This window comes from Ascaphus truei, chromosome 17 (assembly GCF_040206685.1).
Source record: "Ascaphus truei isolate aAscTru1 chromosome 17, aAscTru1.hap1, whole genome shotgun sequence".
In the NCBI taxonomy this organism is placed as follows: Eukaryota; Metazoa; Chordata; class Amphibia; order Anura; family Ascaphidae; genus Ascaphus; species Ascaphus truei.
Genome location: NC_134499.1, coordinates 22304202 through 22316502, shown reverse-complemented (window position 1 = coordinate 22316502; position 12301 = coordinate 22304202). Strand labels below are relative to the sequence as shown.

At 40.4% G+C, this 12301-nt stretch overlaps 1 protein-coding gene across 1 annotated transcript in view; it reads left to right on the top strand.

Moving 5' to 3' along the window:
• LRIG1 (leucine rich repeats and immunoglobulin like domains 1) overlaps positions 1-12301 on the top strand; it is a 103537-nt gene that overhangs the window by 82402 nt on the left and 8834 nt on the right. The window contains exons 9-13 of the mRNA XM_075574270.1: positions 2-82; positions 3598-3669; positions 4722-4793; positions 5894-6057; positions 11377-11697. Coding sequence (XP_075430385.1) covers positions 2-82; positions 3598-3669; positions 4722-4793; positions 5894-6057; positions 11377-11697 — 710 coding nt within the window. The remainder of the gene's footprint in view (position 1; positions 83-3597; positions 3670-4721; positions 4794-5893; positions 6058-11376; positions 11698-12301) is intronic.

The following is a 12301-nucleotide window of genomic DNA, read 5'->3' as shown; positions in this document are numbered from 1 at the left end:
GGGAGCTGGACCATAACGAGATCTCGGGGACAATAGAAGACACCAACGGGGCCTTTATAGGCCTGGACAGCCTGAACAAACTGTGAGTATGCGCGCTCTGAAAGTCTTTTTGAGCTACTTAAACTGTAGGGTTTTTTTTTTTTGCAGTGTGACTTTGATTCTTGTTCCACAAATGAGGATGTTATATCCCACGTATATCTTTTCTGAGTGGTGACCTCGATAGTCAAGGGAAAGGGAAAATTCTTGCAAGTCTTTCAAAGCAAACATCCCTAGAATCTTAATGGCTGCGGATAAAACCCTATCTGACGTTGAGAGATTGGATCAGGCTCGAGGAACCTGCTTGAAAGAGCTTGGACTGGTCTCTGAAGTGTTTGTGTGTTGGGACTCCCAGAGTAATAATCTGTATGGTCATAGACCAGGGAAACTTCTAGTTAAGGTTACCTAAAAGAAAAAATACGCAAAGTATTGCAGATAAATACATCTTCTCAGACGTAAGGATACAGCTTCAAGAGCCTTTCCCTTTTTGATCTGGGATTTGATTAAGGTCTGAAGGATTTAGCAATGAGAGAGTTCTTCAGTGCAACAAAGGTGTGGAACTGGGCAGGGAATGCAATAGCTAGACCACTTTATCTTTCACTAAATAATATATGGACTACTACACTGTGGATTAGAAGATCTGTGATAATGTGCAGTCTTGGAAGCAAAGAACGAACCGTTGAGGCATTAAAAGCCTTAGTGGAGTTAAGGAACCCCCTATTTCCTAAACTAAGTGCAAACTTTGCTGATGGCTCACTCGGCTGAAACATGAATGCAGGTGCAAAAATTTCAGATGATAAAGAAGCTGGTTTCTCTTTGGAGACATGGTTACCATTATGTAATGATATTGTCAAATGTGAAATAAAGCTTGGCTGTGTTTATATGTTTATACTTCTATCTCAGTACAGAGTGCATATAACCCGCCTTCTATAAATGTTCTTCAGAAAGCAGCATATACATAATGCATTATATTATTCAGTCATTTTTGTAGAATATTGTACAGTGGAGGCCATGATGTACTGTATATACAGATACCGTGGCGAGACAAAGTTTGTGAACCGCAATGATAATGATGGAAATTCCATAGTTTTTCCATGATAACCTTCTTGAATCAAGACCAGTTTATATAAACCAGTTCCATGTCTTTTGAAATTAAAAGGTATTTGAATTGGACAAACAATGAGTAAATTAAGAGTCAGGGTATGTGAAAAAGTAAGTGAAACCCTGGTTTTATCAGCTAAATTAAAGGGGAAAATTAGAATCAGGTGTTTAAATAATTACGTAGATTTTCAGGTGTGAGTTTTGGAGGCCCCGTCCTATATAAAGATCAGAGACTTGATGACTTTTGTCTGCACCATAAAGGTGTGTGGAAACCCATCATGCCAAATTCAAAATAAATCTCAGGACCTCAGAAAAGCAGTTATTGATGCTCATCAGTCTGAAAGGGTTACAAAACCATTTCTAAGGATTTGGGGCTCCACCAATCCACTGTCAGCCAAATGGAGAAAGTTCAAGACCTCAGTCCCTCTACTCAGGAGCTGCAATCATACTAAAATCTCTGCAAGAACACCCCAGCAAATCATTCAGGAAGTCACAAAGAACCCCAGAAGTACACCCAAGGATCTGCAGACCACTCTCGCCTTGGCTAATATGAGTTTTCTTGATTCGACTATAAGAAAAACACTGAACAAGAATGGTGTTCATGGAAGAATAGCCAGGAGGAAACCATTGCTCTTTAAAAATAATATTTTTGCCCTAAGAAGTTTGCCAAAGACCACATAGATGAACCACAAGCCTTCTGGAACAATGTTCTCTGGACAAAGATGAGTCGAAGGTAGAACTTTTGGGCCTTAATGAGAGATGTTATGTTTGTCGAAAACCGAAGAACCTCATCCGAACCATCAAGCATGGTGGTGGGAGTGTGATGGTTTGGGGCTGCATTTGTGCCTCAGGACCTGGACGGCTTGCCATCATTGACACAACCATGAATTCTGCACTGTATCAGAAGATTCTAGAGGAAGATGTCAGGCCATCCGTCCGGGTTCTGAAACTGATGCGAAAAATGGGTCATGCAACAAGACAATTATCCTAAACATAAAGGCAGATCTACAAAAGAATGCCTGCAGAAGAAGAAATTCCGTGTTTTAGAATTGCCTAAAGTCCGGACCTAAACCCCATTGAAATGTTGTGACAGGACCAGAAGCAGCTGTCCTTGCAAGAAAGCCCCCAAATGTCATGGAGTTGAAGCAGTTCTGTAAGGAGAAAAGGACCAAAATTCTCCAAAACTGATGTGAGAGACTGACCAGCAGTTACAGGAAACACTTAGTTGAAGTCATTGCTGCTCAAGGGGGCGCCACCACGTACTGAATTTAAAGGTTCACACACGTTTTCACACATGGATATTGAATGTTGAATCATTTGTGGATAAATACATTTTGAAAACGGGTCATGTTTTTGTGTCATTGTTCTGGTTATCTTAATCTATTATTAAGACTTAGATTAAGATTTAATAATATTTTATGTTTGAAATATGTGAAAACCCTAAGGGGGTCACAAACTTTTTCTCGCCACTGTATTTACATTTACATTTACCTGACATCTCACCCAAATGCCACAGACTGGTCAGGTTTCGATTATAAGAATACAACTCCACAGGGTCACAAAATAACTACATCTGTGGGATAGATTGTGACAGTCACTGTTTTTATTAGTCCTGTCTTTTACATTCAGAAAACTGGAACTGGTTAAACCTCTCACAAGGGCCCAGTGTCTTATTGTTATTATTATTATTATTATAATATGTGTATTTGATGAAAACTAGCCCTTTTTGTATTACTCGAATCTTACTGTAATATAATAAGTAAACAGGTCACTACATTTCTATGCTCACATCGTAACTTTAAAGCATTCACCCGTGCTGATCACCACTTTTTTTTGTGTGTGCGTTGTTCTGTTTTTATTTTTTAAATCTGGTGCTCCTTTCAGGAGATATGAGTATTTTAAATATTAACTGTCTGGGAGGTTAAAATGGAGCTCTCTTCAGATCCCAGTGCAGTCTTAAGGGTACAATGGTTACAATAGAAGTTGGCTTTTAATCTTGACTTTTAACACTAATATATATTATAATTTTTTTAAGAACAGGGGCAAAGATACGACCATTATACGAGTTAAATTAATGTATGCTTCTGGGGGGGAGGGGCTGCATTATGAAATGTGATAAAGGTAAATGTGTGATTAGTACAATCATTAATTTGTCAGTAGGCTGTGCAGCATACAGTATGTTCCAAGACAGAAGTAGCTCCATTGCGTAACAGTGAACTGAATACCTGCTTCCTTATGCAATGGGCTACATACACTTTCAGTCATCGCTGTTAAATTGTATCACAGATAAAGGGATTTCGTTTCAGTGGGTGAAAGGATGGGAGGCCCTAATCTCTGTAGTTCAGATTTCCTCTGCAGCCCATCGGACACACGATCAGTTTCTGCCAAACTAATTGTGCTCTTTCTTTTGCATCTTTTTCTTCTTCTGCTTATCTGACCCTTGATGTTTGGAAACTGCAGAACTCTGTTTGGAAACAAGATCGAGTCAGTGGCCAAGAAAGCGTTCTCAGGCCTGGGGGCCCTGGAGCACCTGTGAGTATCCCACCATGCATTGCAGTTTATAGTGGGCTGCCAAATGTAGCTGCTTGAGAGGTCTGCTAGCAATTTAATAGCGTCTTTGTAAGCTGAGAAGCCCGTCCATTTGTGGAGACCAGCTGCTTCCTTCTCATTATAAGTTAGCTTCAACTTTGGCCTTTTTTTGTGCCAGCAACAAAGTTATAGAACATATGGTAAATTTGGGTGCGTTTTATTTTTTGATTGGTATAAGAACAAATGCCACTTGACTAATTCTCTCTTATTTTACATTCTGACTTAAACACAAGTGTTTTTTTTTTAGATGGATACAACCTTGTTCGGTTTTACTCCAGAATGGAGGGCTTTATGGGAAAAGATTAACACACAGAACAAAACCCTTAAATTGTCTTCAGTCCGAGTGCAAGGAAGCTATTTGTAAGCAGCAAACTTGGCTTAGGAGAAGAAATTCCTTTTTTCTTCCCCCAGGACTAATGCTTGCAGTATTGAATCAACATTAGTTTCCTTTATAAATGAAATGCAGCTTGGGCAGTATTTCCTCAGCGTGATGTTTTCTGCTGCAGTTGTTCTATTCAGACATTACAGCTATTGCACTTTTGTACCTTTTGAATTGTGTCTTAGGGAGAAGGAGTGGCTCAGTGAGTAAAGACACTGGCTGGCACTGAGTTTGAAGCAGGGGAGACTGGTTAAATTCCCGGTGTTTGCTCCTTGTGACTGTGGGCAAGTCACTTTTTATCTCCCTGTGTCTCAGGCACCAAAAACATAGATTGTAAGCTCCACGGGGCAGGGACTGTGTCTGCAAAATGTCTCTGTAAAGCGCTAAATAAAAAACTAGCAGCGCTATACAAGAACATATTATTATTATATTATGTACAACATTTTTGTCCAGTGTCTGAAATTCCTGCTGTTTCAAGAGCCCATGTCATCCATTGTTCACTGGCTTCTGATCTCAGTTTAATATATTGGTTTATTTTTTAATTGCACCAATTCTGTAATGGATTTTGCGAGGCACCCAAACAATTATTTTTTGTTTTTTTGTTTGTTTGTTTCAGGAACCTTGGGGAAAATGCAATCCGGTCAGTCCAGCCTGAGGCCTTTGGGGAACTGAAGAGCCTGAAAGAGCTGTAAGTAGAGATGTGCCGATCTGCGGAGATTCACTTCTCCGACGTTCCGAGTGAACTTTCCAAACGTTTGCAAAACTCACAAATTGTTCAACACTCGCTATTTTGTCTTTTAAAAGTATCAAAATAGCAGCCCACGACTTGAGCAAAAAGTAATCAAAATGAATCAAACGTGCAATGTTTATTGATTTTTTAGTGTTAAGCAAACTTTTGCATCAATAATAATAATATAAAAAACAGAAGATAGGGGCGTCCTTATTCTAAATAAAATAATTTAAAAAAATAGATGCAAATGGATTAACAATATTAGTTAACCCTACAGTGATTGTGCACAAATACAATCGTGTAATAATGACTGGATGCTGAAATAGTCCCAAAGAGTTCCAAGGATGCAGATGACTGGAAGCAGCCGTTGCTCAGCACATGAAATAGAAAAACAATAAACAAAACAATAAAGGATAAAGTGATTGAGCAAGCACAAAAAATAAATAATAAATACAACTATTTAATAAAAAGACAAAAATCAAATAACAAAAACACATTAAAAACATCCACTGATCCTGCGTCTGGCAACTTATATTTCAATTATGTTTTGAATAGCGCTACACAGCCTGCACTTTAAACTTTTGCACCAAAGCAAACTTCTTCAGAGCTAAAATGGGTGACATTCATAAAGTTTGCTTAAACATGTGAAACTTTGCATATCTCTACATGTAAGTTCATATTTTACTTAACCAATCAACATTTTGAGGTGCAAATTTGTTTTTAGTGTTAATTTTAATACCGTGGATCAACTAGATAAATCTTCATAGATGCCATTGTGTGTATACAGTCAAGTTAATAGCGCCTTATAGCAGTAATACACGTGACATAATATTATAAGTCATAATTGGAATAAGCGCTTCAGACATAAAACAATAGGAAAAGGAATCCCTATCCCGAAAAGCTTACAATCTAAGTGATGCGTATATGAGCCTAACTGGTATTGTAGCACATACTGTAGGTTCTTTGAAGAAATAAGGTTGTATGCAACATATTGGCTTCATTTATGTATGTATGTATGTATGTATATATATATATATCTTATTTTTTTATGTGTATAGGTACATTAATAGCGACAGCTTCTTGTGTGATTGCCATCTGAAGTGGTTACCCCAGTGGTTAACTGGCAGAGGACTGGAGCCCAAGGTGAAAGCCACTTGCGCCCATCCATACTCCTTGAAAAGCAAAAGCATATTCAGTGTGTCACCACGAAGTTTTCTATGCGGTAAGATTTACATAAGCACTGTGTATGTGATGGAATACTTGTGCACAAGTAAAGTTGTCCATGGTTCTATCTTATCTTTTTAACACACTCAGGCATTTATTAAAAAAAAAATTTTAAACTGGCAAAATAAACCAAACCAACAGCTGTTAAGACAGTTAATGTTTGTAGGACATAAGCGCAACAAATAATAATTACCCTTTATTGAAGCTCAATAAGATGAGCAGGCACCTGTGACTTACACAGATTATTTATTAAAAATTGTATATGGAGGTATCATTTTTTGGGGGGGGGGTGTGGAGGGAAGGAGAGGAGAGAGAGAATATATACATACATACCGGTACATATATATATATATATATATATATATATATATATATATATATATATATATATATATATATATATATGTGTGTGTGTGTATACGTACCCGTATGTATGTATATATTCTCTCCTCTCCTTCCCTTCATGCCCCCGCTACCAACCCCCCATGGCTACTGCACCGACACACTTTATTCGAGCAAATACCCGGTATGTACCTGGCAGATACCTGGAATAAGCCACTACTAACCTCTGACAAGCCCCGTTGCATTTGCCTTCCCAGCCTGGGTTCATGCCTGGCTGATGGGCGGCTGATCTGTTAAATGATAATGATTAGGATTTAATAGGCTGCAATGCTTCGCGTGTCTACCAGATGGCATAAATTCATGAATTGTAATGCAGTTTATATATATATACTGTGCAGTATTGCAGCCAGCGGGAATAAAATGCTTCAATCCCTGCTTGGAAAATAACTCAATGTACTCGGGCAGAAAACAGTCACAAACCTCAATACACCCGGGTATACCCGAATTCGTGGGACTAGCCAAGCTCGAATAAAGTGTGTCGCCAGTGTATAGCTAGGTGTGCACATACAACTAAATAATGTAAAGGACATATGTCTCACATTTGCCGTTTTCTCCCCACACCCAAATGCAACTATTTCTTCCCTTTAAAGTCCAGTTGGTTCAAAGTGTAACAGCAAACACTCGGCAGCTGAAAACACAATGAATCTCTGCTGAACGAGGGCAAAACAAAATCTTTAATAGGAACAAGGTGTTTGAAGAGGCAGCTTAATTCTTTATGGTTTGGTTTGAAAACGTACGTTTGGAAATCTTCTTATTGCTTATTTTGTACAGTGATGTTGAATTCCTGCAGAAGAACTTGCTGATTTATAGGTTAGTTACCTGTGCCTCAAAGTTACTACATGTGGCAAAGTTCTTTCTTTTTATTTCCATACATTACTGGGAACACGTTCGATTTCAAGATGATAACATTCCACCTTTTGCAGGAAGTCGCTGTGTTTGTTAAATTGCCTCGCTAGATCTGAAACACTGGCAAGTGATTGGGTTTCTTAGAGATACTGTAGGTCCCTAAAACGATTCACTGAAATGACAAGCTGCCCCCTCCCATCGCCTTGCCGATACAGGCACTTATAGTGTATCTATAGCAGTAAAAAGGACTTTACAAACCTTGGTGGCTGCTCTGTGGTAGGGCTCTCTATCTCACTGAAGAAGATCCTCTTGCTGGGACTGAAACATTGGAGTTTGTGTGCCTCTTTGTGTTCTAATACACTTTTTTGTATATCAACTTCTGAATGCTGCTTTGTGATTTCTACTCTGGTGGGGATCACAGTGTTACCTATATTATGCGTATGGAGCGAGCACCGGACCATACTGATTCTATTGGAGTGCCAGCTGTGTGTATGTGTGTATGTGTGTATGTGTGTGTGTATGTATATTTATATATATATATATATATATATATATATCATACGAACCAATCCAAGGACCAGTAAAGAGACAGCAGACTGCACGGGGTTAATCCAAAAAAATTGTGTTCATGACATAGACACACGTAAGCCGACGTTTCGGTCCCACAAGGAGACCTTCTATATATATATATATATATATATATATATATATATATATATATATATATATATATACTAGCTGAGAGACCTGGCGTTGCCCGTGAGTTAAATTTCCTGCTCCCTCCTCTCCCCATATTTCTGTGCTCCCCCTCTCCCACCCCCAGAGGGAGGGAGGGACAGTGGAGGGGGGGGGGCAGTGGACAGGAGGGGGGGGGCAGTGGACAGGAGGGGGGGGGGGGCAGTGGACAGGAGGGGGGGGCAGTGGACAGGAGGGGGGGGCAGTGGACAGGAGGGGGGGGGACAGTGGACAGTGGACAGGAGGGGGGGGACAGTGGACAGGAGGGGGGGGGCAGTGGACAGGAGGGGGGGGGGACAGTGGACAGTGGACAGGAGGGGGGGGGACAGTGGACAGGAGGGGGGGGACAGTGGACAGGAGGGGGGGGGGGACAGTGGACAGGGGGGCAGTGGACAGGAGGGGGGGGACAGTGGACAGAGGGGGGACAGTGGACAGGAGGGGGGGGCAGTGGACAGGAGGGGGGGACAGTGGACAGGGGGGGGCAGTGGACAGGAGGGGGGGGCAGTGGACAGGAGGGGGGGCAGTGGACAGGAGGGGGGGGGGCAGTGGACAGGAGGGGGGGGCAGTAGGGGGCTGGTAGCCATGAGTGTTTATTATGACAGAGGGTGGCCCTCTCCCCACACAAAGCATGTCCGCCCACTCTGTCTGACATTGACACACCGACTGGCTATGTCTGGATTGTGACTGACCCCGCAGCGCGGGAAAATCCTGTAGCCTCTCTGATAGAGGGAGCAACCGTCACGCGGCAAGGCGGGACGGGGTGAGCGTGCGGACAGTGACGGGTCTTTGGGCGGGAAAACACGCACCTGACAGGAGCCGGGCGGGAACAGACCGCCTCAGTATTGCCAACGACGCCATCATGTGTATAAATAGCCTGAGGAAAGAGAGAGCGACATCTGGTGGGAGCAGCTGCAGGAGGAAGGGGGTCCCCCCGCCGGGAGGGAGGTGAGTGAGCACTGGGGAGGGAGGTGAGTGAGCGCCGGGGAGGGAGGAGAGTGAGCGCCGGGGAGGTGTGTGTGTGTGTGTCGCGCCGAGGGGGAAGAGAGTGGCAGTTGGGTGACGTCAGAGCCACCAATCTGATTGGCCAGAGGCTGAGGACCAATCAGATTCACCGCAGCTAGTACCAACCTTTCGATTTTATATATTAAGATATAGTGCAGAATAAATGAGTTCTTGAGTATTAGGTGATACCTTTTTTATTGGACTAACAATTTATGTCACAGCACAAGCTTTCGAGAGTTATCCTCTCTTCAGGTCAAGCAATACTGATATACAAAGGATTCAATGGCTAAAACAGTGTAGAGAGAGGAAAACAAATAAATATTTATTCTGCACTATCGCAACTGGACTAACACAGCTATTTTCTGCTTTATATATATATATGTGTGTGTGTATGTATATATATATGTGTGTGTGTTTATAAGTATATATATATATATATATATATATATATATATATACACAATCATAAAATAAATAGATGATACCGTTCTGTGGCTAACGAAATGCTTTTATTTGTGCGAGCTTTCGAGATACACTGATCTCTTCTTCCGGCGATGTTACAATAAATGAAGCAAGCAAAAGCTATACTATAAACAGTGTCTATTGGAATGTTATCTGTGCTGGTCCTTCCCCCGGTGTGGATGTGTTTTATGGCCATCCCTATACACCAATAGGGACCACATAGTATCCACACACACTTTTAGTTGTGCTACTAACTCTCACATTTCCACACCCACCCACACCATTTATATCCACTCCCACTCCACACACACCTTTTGTAAAGCACTGTTTATACTGTGGGCTCTCCATTCATTTTTATTCACACTGATACACATACAGTACACACTCTTTCATCACTTGCTTTCAGGAACCTTTTGACACCTCCAGCCATAAAACACATCCACGCGGGGGAAGGACCAGCACAGATAACATTCCAAGAGACACTGTTTATAGTATAGCTTTTGCTTGCTTCATTCATTGTAACATCGCCAGAAGAAGAGATCAGTGTATCTCGAAAGCTCGCACAAATAAAAGCATTTCGTTAGCCACAGAACGGTATCATCTATTTATTTTTTGATTATTGAAGCTCGGCTAACACGGTACTGATACCTCTACATGTGTATATATATATATATATTCAAAAAAGAACAGCTGGCTCTCCAATAGCATCAGTATGGTCCGGTGCAGAATAAATGTACTTCAGTATTAGTTAATACCTTTTTTTTATTTGGACTAACAATTGAAATCATAGGACAAGCTTTCGAGAGTTTTTCTCTCGTCCTCAGGTCATATATATATATATATATATATATATATATATATATATATATATATATATCTCAAGACTTTAAAACCGTTACAGCCAAATAAAACAAATAACAGTTGGAAGATGTTACAAACATTTTTAGCTTAATTTATTTTTATTCTTGCAGCTTAAAAGTAGGTTGTACTGTGTGACAAATCTCACTTAACTCCTTGAGCAACTGCCATGAAATAAGAATGCGCAGATGGTCCTGTGCTACACCCAGGTGGGATTCGTACAACGATCACAATGCCTTTTAGTGTCACTTTTATGAAATCAGTTGTGTTGGGCTGAGGACACGAACATGTGAGATACATTCTGGATGTCCTGCATATGTCCTCTTTGTAAAACACTTTTACATTTGAGTTCTATTCAGAGAGTGAGTGTTTTGGAATAATTCTAATAGCAAAATAATACCATTTTGTAACCCTTATAGTTGCCAAAAACTATAAAACCCACGCATAGAAACAAAACAAAACCCAGCACATTTTGTTGTTGGTATGTTTTATGCACCAACTGCTTTTTTCTACACTTGGACTAGCACAGCTTCCAAATTACATGGCCTTAAAATATTAACTTATGCTGGATATATAAATCTCTTCTAATTGAGTTGTCTGGAATAAAGCTAAAATCAGCACAGCAGAGAGAAGCTACGAAAGACGGCAATTTGGAAGAAAGACAAACAAATGCAGCTGTTACTCTGACATCTTGTGCCATTTACTTGCTACTTTCCTGAACTAATTACAGTAGTTAACTACTTTTATGTGTATTTTGCCCAAGGTAAGTACATTAACTCTTTAATATGCATGTATGAGTCGTAGAATAGTAAGCGGTTTGTCTATTCTGAAGGATCATCAAACCTGCTCATTAAACAAAGGATACAGAAACATTTTACCTTGCATTATTAAATGAAGACATCTTAACTACTTTTAATGCCATTCATTGAGTTTGACCTGAGTGCTGCTAATATAAAACAGATAAGCCAGCATGCAATGCATAGAAATCAGAGTTTATATCTTGTTTCCTTAGATGATATCCCCAAGCCTCAAATCATTATCCAGCCAGAAACCACAATGGCAGTCGTTGGGAAAGACATTCGCTTCACTTGCTCGGCTGCGAGTAGCAGTAGTTCCCCTATGACCTTTGCATGGAAGAAAGACAGTGAAATCCTGCACAATTCAGAGACGGAGAGCTTTGCCAACGTATGGGAAAAGGGCGACGAGCTGATGGAGTACACCACAATTCTGCATTTACGAAACGTGACTTTTGCACGGGAGGGACGTTATCAGTGCATCATCACCAACCATTTTGGTTCCACCTACTCCAACAAAGCCCGGCTTACTGTTAATGGTGGGTGAAAATATATTTTTCTAAAGCAGAATAGGACGTATGAATGTATGAGCACATGGAGATAACACCAGCAACAAAGGAAAGGGTTCTTTACAGCAAGGGCAGTTAAAATGTGGAGTTCATTATCCATGGAGACGGTGATGGCAGATACAATAGATATCTTTAAAAAAAAAAGGTCGGACATCTTTTTAGAAAGGGATGGTATACAGGGATATACCAAATAAGTAAACATGGAAAGATGTTGATTCAGGGAGTCATCTGATTGCCAATATTGGAGTCAGGAAGGAATTTATTTTTCCCCTTATGAGATATCATTGGATGATATGTCACTGGGTTCTTTTGTTTGCCTTCCTCTGGATCAATATACTGTAAGTACGGATATAGGATAAAGTATCTGTCATCTAAATTTAGCATAGGTTGAACTTGATGGACGTACGTCTTTATTTCAACTTCATCAACTATGTAACCTTTGTAACCTTTGCAAAAACAGCGACCAAAGAAAAAGTATTTAAACTCAATTGATCCTATCCCGCTAATCATTAATGACAACAATAGTTACTTACAGCTCTTAGGATGTGATAATTACTGTTGTAATGGGGAAAGG